Source organism: Protomyctophum parallelum, assembly GCF_964188405.1.
Source record: "Protomyctophum parallelum genome assembly, chromosome: 9".
In the NCBI taxonomy this organism is placed as follows: Eukaryota; Metazoa; Chordata; class Actinopteri; order Myctophiformes; family Myctophidae; genus Protomyctophum; species Protomyctophum parallelum.
In genome coordinates this window covers 13,867,302-13,887,225 of record NC_139706.1, presented here as the reverse complement: position 1 = coordinate 13,887,225, position 19,924 = coordinate 13,867,302, and the positions used below count along the sequence as shown (strand labels likewise).

Below are 19,924 nucleotides of genomic sequence, written 5' to 3'. Positions count from 1 at the left end.
TGTGTGTGTGTGTATACGTGTCCTCCCCAGCATCAGACCCATATGTGATCATCCGCTGTGTGTGTGTGTGTGTGTGTGTGTGTGTGTGTCCTCCCCAGCCTCAGACTCATATGTGATCATCCGCTGTGTGTGTTTGTCCTCCCCAGCCTCAGACCCATACGTGATCATCCGCTGTGAAGGACAGAAGGTTCGCTCTCCGGTGCACAAGGACACCCGGAGCCCCGTGTTCGACACCAAGGGTCTGTTCTACCGCAAGAAGGCCAACAAGACCATCAGCATAGAGGTGTGTATTTGTGTATGTGTATGTGTGTGTGTGTGTGTGTGCATGTATATGTGCTCGTGCGTGTTATGTCCAGACTATAAAGTCAACTTTAAGCTTAAAGATGGTGAACGGCAAATGAGCCTCATGTCACAGACATGCGCAGTTCAGTCAGGAAACTTTCTGGACGGGAACCCCTTTTGGTGTTTTTAGCATTATGTTATACTTTAGCTATTGATCTACAAGCTCCTATTGAAAAATAGCAGACTTTAGCTATTGATCTACAAGCTCCTATTGAAAAATAGCAGACCTACAGTACAAGCTCGTAGGAAAAAAAAGGATGAAAAAGGTTGAGCACCACTGACATAGACACATGGGTTTTTCTTTTTTTTCGACCTTAGTCCACAATGGGTTAAAGATGGTGAACGCAAATGAGCCTCATGTCACAGACATGCGCAGAGCGAGTTCAGTCAGGAAACTCTGTGCAGTTGCTTTACAGAGCAATGGAGAAAGAAAGAAAAGAAAAGCAAGGCATAAAACATTTTAAAAAATAATAGCAGAAATGCAATACAGTGAGGACATGGATAACAAAACATTTAAAAGATCAATTAAAAAGCAAGGGTGTAGAAGTGGGTCTTGCGCTGTGCTTTAAAAATGTCTACAGGCTGCCTGTCGAAGGCAGCAGGTGCACTGCATTTCGCATAATTGCAATAATGCACCTGGAAGTCAGAGTTTGTTCCACACCGTCGTCTATACAGGCTGCATTGGGTCGCCCTCAGCTCCACGTCCAGGACAATCCACTGTATTGTGATTCATTATGCTGTTTATTTTTGTTTGTTTTTTTTGCAAGATCTACAACCACAACGTGCTGAGGGACTCGTTCCTGGGTCAGGTGACCCTGGGGGCGGAGCCTGGCGGCCAGCAGCAGCAGACCGTCCATCTGAGAGACAAGGGCAACCAGCGAGACAACGACCTGCCCGGAACCCTGACCGTGGCGCTGGTCACTAGCACGCTGCTCACCGACATCTGACTCCGGTCAGACCAGTTTCTCTGCAAAATGTCTCCTAAATCAGGGGTCCGGGGACCCCCAGGAGGTCCTTGAGGGAGCTCCAGGGGGGTCCCCAGCTAAATGATAGTTTGGAACCAAATGGACCCTTTATGGGTCTGTAACTCTGAATTTTTACAATATAAATGGGGGTCTCAGAGATAGAAATGCCGTTTCGAGTACTTCCCACCCAGTAGCCCCTCATCAAACTACTTCTACCCAAATCCAAAAGGACCATTTTATTTCCCCGTCCTGAATGGCAGCAGGTGCACTGCATTTCGCATAATTGCAATAATGCACCTGGAAGTCAAAGTTCAGAGGCATCGTGTTGCCTTTTGTCAGGCTAGATATGTGTTTTACCTATTTGAATTAATATCGTCTTTAGTTTAGCTAAACCTAACCTGAAGCAAACAATGACATTTAAACTATATACTGCATTTTGTTTTGTATACTTCGATATCGAGGTATTCGACAACGTTATCGAATATCGCAGGCAAAACACAGATGTATTAACGGGTTAAGAGACACGCACGCACTGCACGCACGCATGCACACACACACACACACACACACACACACACACACACACACACACACACACACAAAATCAATCTGGCTGGCTGGCTGGCCAATCGGAATCTATCACTGGTTTACATTGAATATGAAATAGTGTTACCAGGTAACAAATAGCATTGCCATGTTTACCATTGTTTACAATTAGAAAAAAAAAGAAAAGTGCATATGGCAGGCCTTGTTGACGGATTTGGAAGAGATTTTGAAGGACTGGTTCCAAAAATGAACCAGTATTTAATGTGTAAAATCCATGATATTTACATTGGAATGAATGAGCCTGGCTGGAAAGTGAGGAAAGTGGGAGTGTCTAAGTGGGAGAGGGCGGGGCTTCGCTAAAGGTGAATTCCCAACATGCCATGAGCTCCTAATCCTCGTGTACATTGTACAGTACCATGTACAGTTGAGAGAGGGCCGTTTCACGTACCAAGTGCCTCCTTGTCAAAAAGATTGTTTATTCATTTATATTACTGTCTTCATACATCATTGAATGTGTCTGTTCTACTGTTATCCAGTGGTGGAAAAAGTACTCAATTGTTTTACCTAAGTAAACGTATACCAATGCTGCAATTTAGAAGTACTTTGTTACAAGTAAAAGTACGGAATTGAAAATGTACTTAAAGTACTATAGTAGGCTACTCATATTGCAGAATGTCCCATTTCACAAGTTCAAAATGTGTACAAAATATATTGAAAATAGCAGATCTACAAGCTCACAATGCGTCGCGTTGCGAGTCGCGACGCATTGTGAACATGTAGATCGGCTATTTTCAAATGGACGAAATGTATAGGGTTTAAGTGGTTACTGTATGTTTTCATAACATACTGTATGTATGTTTAAAATCGCCAAAGTAACTAGTAACTAACGTTTTCAAATTGTGGCTCTGAGATGTAGTGGAGTAGAAGTACAAGTACTGGAAATTGGAAATACTCAAGTAAAGTACAAATACCTCAGAATTGTGCTTAAGTACAGTACTTAAGTGAACGTACTTAGTTACTTTCCACCACTGCTGTTATCAGGACCAAAGTTAAAGGTACAGTATACGTCACACCAGTGTTGCCATCTGTTCATAGCGTGCCGAGCGGCCATGCGAAGATTCACAGTAGTCCGTTTAGAATTGTTTTTTCTTTTTCTTTTCTTTTGGGTGATATGAATATTCTAATATTGTAAATTAAGAAAAAGAGAGCGACCGACATTACAAAGACCACAACCTCGGCAGATGTTAACCACCAATGCAATCAACAGAAAACAACTTCAATGTGGTTAAACTTAGAGTTTGATTATGGATTGTATTACTGGAGGAATGCAGCTTTTCAAAACCCCATAATCTGTGGGAGACGTATGACGTTTCCATACATTACAAATACAGTAGTAGGCCTACTGTACACAATGTATTCTTTCACATATCTGGAGGAGAGCAAGAGAGAAGTTGCCAAATTGGAGCTCTGCGCTATTGGTCCCGTGGTCCAATAGCACACCGTTAGCATTATGCTATGCTTTAGCTATTGAAAAATAGCAGATCTACAAGCTCAGTGGCGCGCTACGAGCTTGTAGGTCTGCTATTTTTTGAAAAATCAAAGAACGACTGACATAGAAACATAGCTTTTTCAGAAAACTGTCAGGATGTAGAAGACATTTTTAGAATCTGATCTCAGGTCAGAATGGGTTAAACAAAAATCAGACCAGTCTGAAGCGAGTGGTGCAACAGCACCCCCTATTGGTACTCTAAACATTTGGACATAGTCATAGGTTAGGAAATAAGGGACATTGATGTTCCTTGGAGTGGTTGCACCACTCAAAAGCAGTAATAGAAGATGTAATTGATTCAGTAGGTAATAGTCTGCTTATCACTACCTAAAATAATTTAGTATTTATAGAAATCGACCCAAGACAGAGGGAGATGAACCCAGCAGCTTTGTGTTCCCCGAGTCAAACCAAAGACTCCTGTGGCCTTTTATTATTATTATTATTATTATTATTATTATTATTCAATGATATTGCATAATAGATTGTTTTGATGCATCTTCTCCATGACAGTGTATCTGACCTTTCTTATAGATTTGATCATAAGCCACGCCAACAATATCACAGTAAAACCCCTCACAATTTGCCTTCAGCAGTTTTGATCACTGTTCATTGGTCAGACATGGTTATGTCTGACCACATGGTGGCAGCAGAGTGTCTTGAAATGTCTGAGATAAAGCGTTACTCTCATTATAGTTGATAGGCCTTCCTCGGGTAAAGAAACCATTTATTTGTACATTTGTTTGATTGTGTTAATGTAACGCCCATAGGTTACTGTGCTCCATATGAACTCTGTGCCAGTTACTACATCTACAATGTTCATGTATATATTTTCATGTTGTGCCATTTTACCAACAGCATAGCATTGCTGGTTGCCTAAAACAGTTGGTTTGTCAACCTCCCTATGCACTAATTGTTTTTTTTAACGCGTAAAAAAAAAAAAAACCTTTTCAACCACAACCGTGTTATTACAAACCCCGTGGACCCTATATTTTCACCAGTCCCTTTCCCCTTATCGCTATAAGCTATTTTAACCCATTTTGGGCGGAACCCCCCTTTTGGTGTTTTAAAGCATTATGTTATACTTTAGCTATTGAAAAATAGCAGATCTACAAGCTCATAGCTCATATTTCTTGAAGAATCGTGAAAATGTGACGCAAATCTTTGTATATATTCTTTCAGAGCAAAAGTTTTTAACTAGCTTCTGGGAGGGGTCCCTGGAACAACATATTTTCAGATGGGGGGGGGGGGGGGTCGGCGGCCAATTACATATAATCTTTGGGGGTCCTTGACATGAAATATTGAGAACCACTGATACAGAAACATGAGGTTTTTCTGAAAATTGTCATGATTTAGAAGACATTTGTTTAAATTTCGACGTCAGGCCTAAAGGAACACACGCAAGCCGGTAGTACGCCGGCTTTGTTTGGTTCTGTGTAAAATAACATTCATTTTTTATCATAAATGCATATAACTACAAAGATGCATGTTTAAACAACGCCATGTTTCACTTAATTATATTTGTTTACTTTTATCGTCATGTATTATTATTATATATCCATGCTGATGCTTTTTAAGTTTACGTTAACTTGTATAGATCGCTGTTTGGAAATCGTGCAATTTACAATCTCATGTAAATGTGTTTTCTACTTTTTGTGGCATTTGATACAGTATATACAGTCATAGAATCTGTAATTGTTTGTTTGGGTTCGTTGCCACTCATATTAGGGTTGAATCATTCTATGACCTTAGAGAATAGTTAGTCTGCTTTCTTTGGCTTACATGAACATAATTATACTATATAGTGCCAAATGTTTTGTTTTCTAATTTGTTACGTGACCCTCTTTTGTGGCCTTTGGTTGAGAAACATTCATAATAATAGCCAAACTACAAGCTCACTTACATAACTCATAACTCATAATAATAGCCGAACTACAAGCTCACTTACAAGTGTTCACAACAGGTTCTGAGCTATGTAGATGAGTTGTGAGCTTCTGTTCTGCATGTTTTCTGCCAGGTGTTTTCACTTATGTTGACGATGTGGACAACAGTGGGAGGGGTTAAAAAAGTGGTGAAAGCATGGTGAGAAATCCATTTAGCTGTGGTTTCCAATTCAGAATCACTGTTTCACACACAGGCACGCACGCACACACTGTCACACGCACGCTGCCATGCACGCACAGACACACAGGGCCCTTTCATTCGAAAAGACTACATTTTTCACATCTAACATTTCGGTCGGCACTTAACGGGCTTCACTCCTCTGTTAGCCTACTGGTATTACTGAGAGGAACATGGTTCCAAACTGTAGATGGACACCGCTTATTTGACAAGATATATTCGAAGGGTGTACGTAGAACAATCATGCATTGAAGGAAGCATGAGGTCAGTCCGTTGCTCTCCCCAGCTCTGGCACTGCAGGAATCTGGCCTTCGTGGTCTTTAAGGGCCTTTCTCGGCCTCACCCCTCTCCAATTGTTTATATTGTGTTTAGTTTTCAAGATGGCCGCGGCACCAGGGGGTGGGGCGGAGGTGAGCGGGTGGGGTCGACATAATTGCCCTTACTGGGCTGCGTTCACACATTCAAGACACCTTTCTTGTGTCTGTCTTGTGTCTGTGTTTAATGGCCGCTCCAATGCATTTGCAATGGAAGCCCATATGGTTTGACCAAACATTTTGTTTGATGGGGGGGAGGGGGGCAGAACACATCCATCAAAGGTGTGTTCAGACACAAGTCAGGTGTCAAACACAAGGCAAGTGTCTTGAACGCAGCTCAGTAAGGGCTTATGTCGACCCTGCCCGCTCACCTCCGCCCCACCCCCTCCTGGTGCTGCGGCCATCTTGGAAACAAAACACAATATAAACAGTGGGAGAGTGGTGGGGCCGAGAAAGGCCCTTAAACCAGGCCTGGCCCAGCTACTTTGGCAGAGGGAGTGTAGTGCCCAGTCTGCCCAGGATTACATTATTAGACAATTGACACTTGTATGAAAAAAAAACTAATGGGTTACAAAAAATGTGGGATACAAATGTATTAAAAAAAAGCATGCTATACTTCCCTCCCACCCACTATCGGTTTATAAATTGTTTCCTGTGTTTCCTGTGTTTCTGTGCTATAATACTTTTATTTTGTAATAATGATGTCAGCGAAGGAAGGGAAGAAATGACCTTTACTTGAATGGGGGCCGTATGTTGTTCGTTCACATGCTCTCTAAATAATGCATGCACATTTCCTCAACCATGAAATGGTGACAGGAAGGCTGCCAGGCGTGTGTGTGTGCGTGCATGTGTGTGCGTGTATATGTGTGTGTGTAGTATGTATATCTAACTCAGTGGTTTTCAACCTTTTTCATATCAAGGCCCATTATTTTTTCAGCATTTATTTGAGCCACAGACCACCATTTTGATGACATTTAGACTTGCTGACCCAAAACGAACGAATGTTATCATTGGATTTAGGGTTTTGTCCACAATTCCATTCTGCTAATTAGGCAGACTTCTTATAAATTAAAGTAATGCACATGTTTAACAATAATAACTAACTCTTGAGAGCGTAAAATGAAACCAAATGGACGTGTGTACGGGTCCATTATTTTGGTTTCATTTTACGCTCTCAAAAGTGAAAGAACTGATTAGGGTCGATTTGGTTATAAACTCCATCATTTAGCATGGGGACCACCTGGAAACCCCTGAGGGACCACTGGTGGTCCCTGGACCACTGGTTGAACACCACCGACCCAGCTGGTTGCACACCGAAAATAACTGATCTACAAGCTCAAACAACACATTGTGAGCTTGCAGATATGTTTTGAATCTTTGACATTTCTTCTTGTTTTTCTTTTAGCCATGATGACGTCATAATAAATCAAATGAAATCATTGTCATTTTGCATAGAGGAGCATATAATGACCGTGCACTTTTCACTCTCATATGTCCTCTCATTTCCAGTGGTGGAAAAAGTACTCAATTGTTTTACTTAAGTAAAATACTGCAATTTAGAACTACTTCGTTACAAGCAAAAGTACGGAATTGAAAATGTACGTGCAGTGTACAAAATCTAACGCGACGCATTGTGAGCTTGTAGATCGGCTATTTTCAAATGGCCGAAATGTATAGGGTTGAAGTGGCTACTTAATCAAAACTTAAATCTCCAAAGTAACTAAAGTTTTCAAATAATAAAAGTAAAAATTTTGGCTCTGAGATTTAGTGGAGTAGAAGTAAAAGTATTGGAAAATGGAAATACTCAAGTAAAGTACAAATACCTCAAAATTGTACTTAAGTACAGTACTTAAGTAAAAGTACTTACTTTCCACCACTGCTGATTCCTACCTTGTATGTACAGTATAGGCCTAAGGGGTTGTACGGTATTGTCAGAACACCTCAGTATGCGTTTGTAAATTAATTGGGATTTTATTGATCGGATTAATAGATGAACTTCATTGTTGATGCACGACTGCTATGAAGGCTTTAGAAAGTCACATGTTTTTATATCAGACTTTGTTCATATTGTTTACAGCCTTCATGGTTTACTATAATAAACATGATTGAAAACACCATTATGTTCCATGTCTCTCTCTCTCTCTGTGTGTGTGTGTGTGTGTGTGTGTGTGTGTGTGTGTGTGTGTGTGTGTGTGTGTGTGTGTGTGTGTGTGCGCGTGCGTGCACATTGATGAGTGTAATCAGTGAACTGTACTGAACAAGTTGATTGATCTGTCACATTAACAAAGACAGCTGTGACCTTTAGTGCAACTGCTACCGCCCACACACGCACACACACACAAATACAAATATGTCATGAGGACATGGTTTACTCCGTCAGTAGGCCTACATTCACCATACATGACTCGTGGAAATAAACTAAGAAAACATTTCCCAAACCTTAGCCTACAGACTTTATTAAAAAATAATAGGCAGAAAAGGACAAACTCAGCCTATATAAGGGGCACTGTGGTCATTTTTAATCTGGCCACCCTGCCAAAGGCATCATGGCCGTATCCTATTGGCTGCTGTCCCCACATGCAGATAGACATGTCATTACAAGACTAAATAAGAGTGGAACTAGAAAAGGTAAGGCCAGGAACATTTCGACAAAATGTGTAGAAGTAATATCAAATTGCGTTGTTGCTTAATAGTTTCACAGAATTTGGATGCACGCGCATGGAAACACGCGTGTGTGTGACATGTATTACATTATGTTTGATTAATGTAAACACCAGAATAATATGAAAACCTGCATCTCCCATCAGTCAGTCAGTCCGTCCGTCAGTCACGCCTCGTGACACACTCCATATATGGCCAATACAGAATTTGGATCTCCATATGCGGAGCTGACTATCATCACCTGGATCTCCATAATGAAGATCAAGACCCCTGATAGCTTAATGTTGTTTGTGAATGATATCTCATGTTCCATCTACGACGTCATCACTATAGTTCATGTACTCATCTACTCTCTCTCTCTCTCTCTCTCTCAAAAAAAAAAGTAGGAACAAGTTATGTTGACACTGCATTCCTCTAAATCCTGCCCTGCCCTTCACAACATAATTATCTGTTTTGACACTCAGGTAATTATTTTGTCCCAGCATCATGCCTACATTCATTCTCACCTATAGATCTACACCGCACCTTAATGGAACCACAACTTAAGCTATGTTGGCAAACAAGAAAAATAGTTTAGCTCGTACAACTTCCTGTCTCCTGTTCTCAAATATCACTGTCCTCTGAGAAGGCATCTATCTATATATAGGCCTACTGTAATAACCTAATGTGTAGCTCTCAAGTATATGCTACCTAAGTGGCCCTTTTTCTCCTGCAACTGTACTGATATTATAATATTATATATTAAAGACCCAATTATTTAAATCCCAAACATGGAATATATGTGGCATATAACGCCACAGACGAAAAACTGTCTTAAGTCCACACTATTTATCCATAATGTATACATGATAGATAAGGGGTCAGGACAACGAGGCCTTTTCGTGGAGGGGTCAGAATAATTTGGACTAGACCGTTTTTCGTCTGTGGTAAGGCTCGCTGGGTAACTATATATAGCTAAACACTTTAACCCTGACATCCGGCTAAAAACAAAAGAGAATTGCTGATCTACAAGCTCACAACATGATCGGCTTTCCCTACCCCCCCCCCCCCCCCCCCAAATAATTGAGTGAGTAGCCTTCTTTCTGCTTGCATGTAATGTGGCCATCATGCAACGTTAGGTTTTCAATTGATATCGTTTCATTGAGAGACAATAGAAGGATGGCTGATATAGCAAAGTAGAATTATCAAGAAATGTGGAGAATTTTGTTTATTAAAAAACGGTTCAGAAATGACCATTCACCAAAACAAAATATGCAAAGAATAATAATAATCAAACACTAAATGGAGTTAGGTGGTTTCCTCCCGACAGCAACTGATAGTGAGTAGCCTACTATACCTGCATAGGCAGCGCCATAGCCAATAGGCTACTAAGTATCCCAGATACTTAGCTTTTCTACATACTGTACAAATCACTTGACCTGACAAATACAATGAATGGCATTATATATTACATAAAATGCATGGCCCAAGAATGATGATTATTCAAGAATAATATATATGGCATTTAAATGTCTGATGACATGAAGAACATGATTTTGGCACAGTATCCCGCGAGGCAGACCAAAGTTAGAACACATAGAATAGCATAGACGTCACAAAATACAATTTCACATTACTGCCAACTTCACCTGAGTCAAATATTTAAAGCCATATCGTCAAATATATCCATTCTACAATAAACAGGTTGTCTTGTGGATTATAATAATGGTGAGCTTTGCGTCAGAATGTATTGAGAGAATAGCAACTTGAGATGCAACATCTCATTTTAGAGGGGGTGCTATATTCACAGATACAACAGTACATGCAGTACAGTGCAAATCCACAAGACACAGTACACGATATGCAATACAATTATGGCACAATGAATGTTGTATACCTTATATCCTGAAAAAGTGTCATTGAGGCAAATAACTGGTAAGTGTGTATAATTTGATATAATTGTGTGCAGATCAAATGTCTGATCACTGGTAAAGCATCATTCTCATCTTGTGTCTGTCCCGTGACCCGTTTACTTTGGGTGTGGAAACGGCACCTTTTGGCCACCAATCCACCTGCAACAATTAAAAGCACATTATACAACAGGTCATTTAGAGGAAGCAATCTTGATTGGTTGATTGGTTGAAACAGCCTTCTAGCCGTGGTTCAAACGAGCACCACTCCACACCTAATCAAAACAAAGAATTCAGCTGCTCTGTTCTCCCAGAGCGCAGCAAACTCTGTGGCTAGGCTAGCTAGTTTCTTGGGACATTCGTGGTCGTAGTGACTACATCTGTCATCATGTTTTTTCAGCGATTTTCTTAGTTTTAAGGGTAACTGTTGTATAATTGCAACATTACCCTCGAGAGGGTGGTTGAACGTAATTAATGCACTTCTGCGTTGCTTTCGGAGCTCGTTCCTTCAGCATCGCAGGCGTGCATTAATGACGTTAAAACACCCCCTCTCGTGTAATATTGCTTAAATCTTTGCTACATCAGGTACAACGGGTCAAGCAGGCTGACGGACCTATTGACCAACGTCTTCTCATCGTCCACAAGGCTGTACCCAAACAGTTCCATGGTCGGCCCGCACACCATTTGAACGACCCGGGCCAGCTCGTACGGCAGGCTAAGCCTCCACTTGTCCGCCTGCTCCAAGGAGTTCCTATCGGTGGATAAAGGATCAATGTTCGTCTGCGTGGTCTGCGTGTTCCTCCAAATCCACTCCCTGGCCTGCGAACTGAACGGTATCCCCGCGAAGCTGTAAATCTCCTTGGCCTTCTGCACGGGGTAGCGGGTGACGTCCTCGTAGCGCAGCAGCATGTAGCGTCGCCGCAGCCAGCGAGGCCGGCTCAGACCCACGATGGCCGACGCGCGGACGCTGTCGCATTCCTCCTTTAGCCACTTCACCTGCTCGTCGTCCTCGGGCACCTTGCCCTGCCGCGCCCACGACCTCCACTTCTGGAAGATGTCGGGGAAGGTCACCATGTGGGACGCCAGGATGGCCCGGGGGTCTCGCACCAGCTGGATGACCCTCAGGTCCAGACGAGGGTCTTCCACCAAGGGACGCAGGAGGTCTAGCTGGCGCAGGCGGACGGTCTTGATGGCGCGGTGCTCTTTAGTGAGGCAGGATTGGGACGCCAGGGTCAGGTTGAGAGGCCCGCAGCTTTGCGTTTGACCACCGACTTCACACTGGTTCCTGGGTGAAGAGATGGACATATCTAGCTGTAAGTCCTTAGTGTGTAGTCAAAACAAGACTCTCTGAATAACTGTAGTCCAGAAGGTTGCATACTCGGGTTCGGGTTAATTTTCCTGCAGTTTGATTGGCAGCCAATTTGAACTGGAAACAAATACGAGGCCAGGGGTGTCATATTTGTTTCCATTGCTGCCAATAAGCCAATCGAACTAAGCTATATGAAAGTTAACTGGATCAGTTAACCATACAATGGTACTTTCTGGATACCCCGCACAGAGCCTACTGTAAAACGCTGTGGCTTCCCTACGGTACGGCTTTCAGACTGCTGAATTAATTTGCCTGGCTGTTGAATCCCCCTATGCATAATAGCCTAAATCACAAACAGGATTACGTTCCCTAGCATATCCATTAACATCATTCATACAGTGATATGCAGTTTATGCACAGCCTACACAGTATAGACTGAACAATGCCTACAGTACATCAGCAATTATGTGCCGAATTTAGCCCAATGATTTCTTTTCGTGCAAAACTGAATGCTTGGAATGGATTCAAAATCATGAAAAACCCCTAGTTTGACAGGTCATATGTTACTTAAAGCATAAAGAGAAATTGAAATGCCTTTTATAGGTTGTTAATTGTACGGTACCCCAACTTTTGACCTGGAAAAAAGTATGTTCCACTAAATTCATGAAGGAAAACTTTTAATATATGATGAATGAGGATATTAGGACCAATTAACGATATCACATTACTATTGCAATATCTTCTGGGTCACGCCCCTTTGTGGCATAGATTGACTGGCCGAATACTGGCTCTACGTGAAAACAAAAGTTATAAAAATCTGCAATACCACACATCCTTGACCGCTGGAGTGCAGACAGGCTTTTTACAGAGAGATGCGCTGGAATATCTACGGAACAGCTCGGACGTCACATGGTTCCGAGGCTGCGGAGTAATGAACTTTTCCAGAGTGGCGAAGTCGCACTGGAACAGTCCCCGGATGACGTCCATGTAGATCTCTGGCGGCACCGACCTGGAGTTGGCCTTCAGCATGATATTTACGTGCCACAGGGGTTCGTACAGATAGAACATATTGTCGCCGTGCTGGTTGAAAAACTCCCCCACAAACGAGGAACCCGTCCTGGTCATGGCGAAGATCAGGATGCTCTTGAGGCCTCCACTGTGGCTGTTGGCGTCCATGATGTCCTCCTCGTCCTCCTCCTCTGGCTCCTCATAGGGCACACGCTGCTGGGTTTGATGTTGAGTCAGTCTCTGGATCAGCTCATCAGAAAGCCTGATGAGACATGTTGGATTCATTAGCTCACACTTCACATAAACTAATTCAGTGTACAAACAAATGTCGTTTTCCCAACCACTGTAACCGCGGTCATCACCGTATCACCTAAAATCGGGGTATGTGTGGGCCTTACATCTCCATCACACATGACATAGAGGCCTATACTTTATATTGTTTAGTTTGACAGTGTATTTTTGTCTACAAAAATGTCAATATGCACATTATTTTCATTTCTTTCTATACTTTTTGTCTATGTTGAGTCGGGTGCTGCAAATTGTAATTTAATTGCACCTGCAAAATTTATATTACAGTACGGTTCTCAAAGTGGGGGTCCGGGCCCTCCGGGGACCCCCAGGGGTCCTTGAAGGGGTTCCAGGGCCTCACCAGCAATAGATTTAGGCCCCTTTTCCACTAGCAAGGTGGAACCAGAACTTTCCAGAACCTGAACCAATTTTTTTAGTTCTGGGTTTGTTTCCACAGCGCACAGCGCGGTACGGCACGGTTTCAGACCAGGTTCTCAGAACCTTTTTTCGGCCCTGCTTTTGAGGTAGTACTAACACTGAGTTCTGGGAACCTATGGGCGGGGCCAGCAGCGCTGCTGCTCTCGATTGGTCGAGCTGAGGTGACAGCACCCTGAGCACTGAGGAGACCGGAGCGAGGAGAAGCGCACACAACACAACAGCGCACATTTTAAACTCCTAAGTGCGACACAGCGACAGCGGACACACAGAAAAATAACCTGGAAAAGCACACAGAAACACTATGGCCACGAGAGAGGGAGAGACAGAGCTTGTGTGTGCGTGAGGGAGAGAGAGAGAGCCATAAAGCTGTCGCGACGAGTTGTTTGCTTGCAGTTGTTGTTCTACACTACAGCAGCTAGGCTAACTGCAGATAGGGGTGTGTGTGCGTGTGCGTGTGCGTGTGCGTGTGTGTGTGTGTGTGTGTGTGTGTGTGTGTGTGTGTGTGTGTGTGTGTGTGTGTGTGTGTATGCATGCGTGTGTCGTGTGTGTATGTGTTTGCGTGCGTGTATGTGTTTGCGTGTGTGTGCTCGCGCGCGAGAGCGCCATATGATCTATTCTAAATTGCCAGAACAGAATTTTCTTTCTTTTTCAGGGCAAGGCATTAGGCATATCATTAGGCTACTAGAAATGTGCTGTACACAATACTACACATTGGAAGAATTAAATTCGGGGTCATGCCTATGTTCCCTCAGCCCTAGTATGTTCTCCCATTTCAAAACAGACCCTATGTTCCCTCAGCCCTATGTTCCCTCAATCCGAAGTGCAAGTGTAATAAATGTAATCGTGTAATAAGTATATTAGTGTAATAAGTATAATAGTGTAATAGTGTAATAAGAGTAATACAGACAGCATTTTTTTCCAATGAAATTGCCATTAGATGGTATACTATTTCCCCCCAAAACAGCTCCTCTCGTCTTTTTTTCTCCTCATCATTTTTCTCGTCTCGTTTCGTCTCGTCTTTTTTCTCTCATCTCGTCTTTTATTTCTCATCGCATTTTTTTTCTCGTCTCGTCCTTTTTTCTCGTCTCACCACGCATCAAGGAAGCAGGCACGACTGCAATTCATCTTAATGTCTTTTATCGGGTGCACGGTCTGGGAAGAACCTGTTAAACAAGAGAATACCAGCACTCACGGAACTGTCCTTAAAGGAACTTTATTGTTTCGATTTCCCAGAGTACAATTTTTCAGTTCCTTGTTCCTTGTTCCTTGTCCTTGTTTCCTTGTCTGGTTAAATGTGGTAATGTGTAAAAAGGCTGAGTCACACTTTTTGTTCACAGCGCACACCTGACAAAAGATATGAAATATTCAGACTGTACATGACCAAGACATCTCCCTTCAGGAAGGGTATGGGTATTTGTGACATGGGGTACCAGAGCTAAAGGAAACCCTAATAGTAGTGGCTAGTAGTAATAGTATGGCTTTCCCGATGTATTGTGCAGGAGGCCATCCAACTGGCTTATGCCAGTACAGGGTTTCAGCCTCCTGAAGGCCTTAGGACCGAGGGTGCTGCCATACCCTGGCATATAAAAATATGTTCATATTATTGGTTTAAAAAAGTACAATAAAGCAAATAAATGTGAAAATAGACAATCTACAAGCTCACGTGTCTCATCGAGCTTGTAGTTTGTCTATTTTCAAATGACCGAAATGTATTCAAGTACAATACTATATACAGCTACTTTCCACCACTGTTGAATAATAACCAGTCATTATTTAAACATGAATATCTCTGTATTCCGGGACCCCCCCGGCCGTGCCAAGGGGGGGGGGGGGGCTGCCGGCCGAGCTACTCAGCAGTGGGGGAATGGGGGTGGGGTGGGGGGGGGGGGGGGGTGGCAGACTTAACAGGTTCTTGAAAGTTCTGGGTTCTGGTTATATGGGAACAGAAGCAGAACTTGGTTCTGGAAGTTCACAGGTTCCTGGTAGTTCTGGGATCTGGAAAGTTCTAGTTCTGGTTCTTGTTCCACCCCATAGTGAAAAAGAGGCCATAGATAGATAGTAAATAGGAATAGGAACCAATTATAAATAGGAACCAGGTCAGACTGAAGAAGTATTTTGTCCATCAGTCGACTTTGAGGTTTAATCAGGTTTTTGGCCAGGACTAGACTGAGCTGTGGACATTGCTCTGTGCCCTTATGTCTCTATGTATGTAACTGTATTTTTATTTCTGTTTTTGTGTGTTATGTGTTGCATACAAGGCCTGGGCCACAAGACAAATTTCAGTGCGAATTGACAATAAAGTACTATATCATATCATATCAATTAGACATTTACAGGTTTAGGAACCGATTGGACATTTACATGTTTACAACAGTATACAACTGGAACCAACCTCCACTGCATCTCAATATGAAGGCCACCTCCCTCACCTCGTTAAGATGTTGGTGATGACCAGGGCCACGATGCAGAAGAAGATGAAGGCATACTTGGTCTTCATTCTTAACGGTGGACCTTGAAGGTGACGTCAGTGTGTGTTCGGCTGTTCGCCAACGGCTCCCGTTTTGAAGGAATCTGTTCACTCAGCTCTCCTCCATTCATCACTGTCGTTCAACAGACAGAACTCATTCTGGAATAAAGCAGTCAGGTGGAGGGTGAAAGGCCTCATTTACTAATAACGTGCATGATATTCAACTTTTTGACATATTTTTTACCACCAAAGCAAAACATTAGCCTTGATGCAGAAACAGTGTTCACTGAAACATGAGTATGGGAAACGAGTATCAAATCCGGTATCCTTCAGCCTCTATGGGCTGTATTTTGCGTGTCTTAAGTACCAGGTCTTATTGCTTAACTTAAGACCTGAAGGCGTGATCAATGCCATTTGGCTATTCTGAGTGTCCAAAGAGCATTGACCATCACCCATTCTTGAGATAAGGGACAAAACTTTTTTCAAACTAGATTTTTTTTTTTTTTTAAGATACATTAAAATAAAAAACTACCAATCTTGAGAAGGAACAGGTTTTTCGCATAACATTTCTTTCTAAAATGGGACATTTATGCACTTAATACCTGATTCATGTCAACTCCGTCAGACACACTAAAATCCCTTTTAATTGAATTTGATAATTTCAACTATAATATAAAGTCCTCAGTTATCTTATAATGGCTTTCAGTAATCAAGTTAAGTAATACAATTATTTTAATATTGTTTTGTTCCAATGTGAAATATCCAATTTCTCAAATCCGTCATTGTCTCCACCAGCCGAAGGCATGGGGAGAGTATGTTTTGCACTCCGTCCGTCCGTCCGTGTGTCCGTGTGTCCGTCCGTCCGTCCGTCCGTCCGTCCGTCCGTGAACAGCTAATCTCAGCCACCGTTAACCCGGTCGATGCCAAATTTTGCACACACACTCCCTGGATGCCAACCATGAACCTCTGCCCCAAACTTTCCAGAACGGCCTGTTATAGCGCCACCAGGAGGCCGCTTTGTGCAAAACAAGTTTTTGCACAGTACACCTACAGATTTTGTCCAAACATCACGCAAATTGGTACACAGTCTCTCTAGAGCCATTCAACGAAACGGGTCTTTCAGATTTATCAGACTCCATCCTGATTGCTTAAGATTGGCTTCCAAAGTTCACAGGAGTGCTCAGTTTCAAACAAAATGCTGCAAATCATGAACACATCGCGTGATTTCCGTGAAATTGTGCACCCACATTCCCACTAGGCCGAGGACAAAATGCCACATGAACAATTTCAACTCAGCCTCAAGGTGGCGCTATAACTGGCCCAAAAGTGTTTTTACCTCTAACTGCACGGATCTGTGGATAACCTGGTGGAGACCTGTGCCCGGAAGGGCACTTTTTCTAGTTTCAACCTTTATTTTCAATATTATAACATGAAAACCATGTAAAAAGAAAAAAAAATCATCATTACGTATCATTTCAGTTGGTGTTTCAATACATAAGCACAAAAGATTTAACATCGAATTTTCTATTTCTTTGGAAATTAACAAAACAACACGGGACGAACGTCTGACGGAGTTGACGAACATCTGACGGAGTTTAACTGATTTAGATTCTAGACCACCTAGGATCTTGATTCTGGTCACTAATCCCACATTTTCAAGGATGAGGAATACAGTGGTACTATTTATATTGGCCCTGTGACCATGGCAGCCATTTTCAAAATGGCCGCCACCTGCTGTTATTTTACAATAACTCAAGTTCTACACCACCTAGGATCTTGATTCTGGTGACTAATCATACATTTTCAAGGATGTGGGATACATTGGTACTATTTAGATTTGTCCTGTGACCATGGTAGACATTTTTCAAAATGGCCGCCAACTTTCTGTTATTTCCCAATAACTCAAGTTCTACACCACCTAGGATCTTGATTCTGGTGACTAATCCTACATTTTCAAGGAGGAGGAATACAGTTGTACTATTTAGATTTATCCTGTGACAATGGCAGCCATTTTTAAAAATGGTGGACCTGCTATTATTTTACCAATTTAGTCAGGGAATATTATCAGAATAATGTCAAATCTGTGAATACATTTCTTACCAATAATTTTTTTTCACCAATGTGTTTGTAAAGGTGTCTACTAACATATCCCACATTGGTTTCTATTGAACCACCCTAGGGGCATTTTTGACAGCTGCTGAAAGTTGGGTACCATACCAAGTGGCTATGGCCAAACTAGGGAGTCTATGGCCAAACTAGGGGTCAAACCCCTTGGGCTAAATTCGGCCATATATCCACTTGCCCAAATGTGCTGACCTCATTTTGTGATGACGGCTATGGCCGTTTTCAGCCCAAGGAGTGTTCTTCGTGCATAGCTAATGCTTGGAATGTATTCAGAATCATGAAAACTGACATGTCACATGCTACTTAAAGCATAATGAACATTTTGCCTTATATAGGTTGTTGATGGTACCCCAACTTTCAGCAGCTGTCAAAAGTTCCCCTAGGGTGGTTGAATATAAAGCAATGTGGGATATGTTAGTAGACACCCTTCCAAACACATTGGTGAAGAAAATTATTGATAAGGAATTTATTACCAGATTGTATTAATATCCCCTGACTAACTCATCTTCTAGACGACCTACACCCGACTTCACCAACAGAGACCCGATTGACACCTAAACAACAAGTTTGGACAGCCCCACCAATTAGTGTTACGGAAAATAGCAAGTGTCTACCCTAGGCCCAGAGGGAGACACAGAACTTAGATGCGGCTCACATGTTGCACGACTCCTCAACAAGCTGCCACCAGAGATGAGAGCTGAATTCTGCCGCACAATGCTCTGCGGCCCAGGAGCAACCAACACCATGTTGGAGTTCTCTGAGTGGTTGAAGCACGAGTCCTAGCCATATAGCCTGTGCAAAGGCAAACACCTTGAAGACCTGCTTGAGGTGAACAGTGACCAGTGAACAGTGAGCGAAAGACTGAAGACAGAAGATCTGCCTTCAGGACTATCAGGCAGGATGTGCAGACACTGAAGGCATCAGTGTTGTTCTGTGTCCCCAGCATGTCAGCCAAAGCAATATTACCAAATCAAAGGAGCCTTCACCTCAAGTCACCTGGGGCTGGGTGAGCAATTGTATCCTGTATCTAGCCTCACAACTAAATACAGACACTTGGCCAGACTGCCGTATGAAAGGGTCAAACCCTTCATCCTGATTGGGGAAGACCACCCCACCTAATCACACCAACCGAACAAGTGAGGTTGGGGCCTCCAGGTGGGCCAGCAGTCATCTGCACAAGACTGGGCTGGACCCTGCAGGAAAGCAATCTCCAGCCAAGACAATGTAAGTTGACTATAACAGAGCCCCAGAACACAGAGCTCATGAGAAGGATGGAGAAACACTGGCAGGAGGCCACCAAGATACAACAAGTCAAAGGCCAGAAAGCCCAGCTCCTTTTAATGTCCTGTCAGTAGCAACTCAACCTGCACCTGAAATAAGCCCTGACCCCTCCCAGAGAAAGTTCATCCTTGAAAATGTAATGATTAGTCACCAGAATCAAGATCCTTGGTGGTCTAAAACTTGAGTTATTGTAAAATAACAGCAGGTGGTGGCCATTTTGAAAAACAATGGCTGCCATGATCACAGGACAAATCTAAATTGTACCACTGTATCCCTCATTCTTGAAAATGTAGTCTTAGTCACCAGAATCAAGATCCTAGGTGGTGTAGAACTTGAGTTATTGTAAAATAACATCAGGTGGCGGCAATTTTGGAAAATGGCTGCCATGGTCACCGCGAGACAAATCTGTGATGGCCCTATAGCCAAAAATGTTCCTTAAGGCATGGTCTAACTGTGTGCCAAATTAGAATACGTCCCATTATTCAAAAACTATAATTTTATTGTTTTAGGAACACTTTTGTCAACTCCGTCAGATACATGTCAACTCCGTCAGACACAAAACCTGACGGAGTTGACGTCTGACGGAGTTGACAAAATGTCATTTGTTTTCATCTTAACCCTCTGT

At 42.6% G+C, this 19,924-nt stretch overlaps 2 protein-coding genes across 2 annotated transcripts in view; one reads left to right on the top strand and one right to left on the bottom strand.

The window, feature by feature from the left end:
* LOC310865069 (calpain-5-like) overlaps window positions 1-7,951 on the top strand; it is a 49,004-nt gene extending 41,053 nt beyond the window's left edge. The window contains exons 12-13 of the mRNA XM_083774050.1: window positions 147-283; window positions 1,110-7,951. Coding sequence (XP_083630176.1) covers window positions 147-283; window positions 1,110-1,289 — 317 coding nt within the window. The 3' untranslated portion in view covers window positions 1,290-7,951. The remainder of the gene's footprint in view (window positions 1-146; window positions 284-1,109) is intronic.
* Window positions 7,952-10,780: 2,829 nt separating this feature from the next.
* LOC310864424 (carbohydrate sulfotransferase 3-like) lies at window positions 10,781-15,924 on the bottom strand (the record flags this gene model as incomplete). Its single annotated transcript, XM_083773114.1, has 3 exons — window positions 10,781-11,662; window positions 12,525-12,963; window positions 15,857-15,924. The coding sequence occupies 3 exons, from the start codon at window positions 15,922-15,924 to the stop codon at window positions 10,961-10,963; spliced, it is 1,209 nt and encodes a 402-aa protein (XP_083629240.1). The 3' UTR covers window positions 10,781-10,960.
* Between the last annotated feature and the right edge of the window lie 4,000 nt (window positions 15,925-19,924).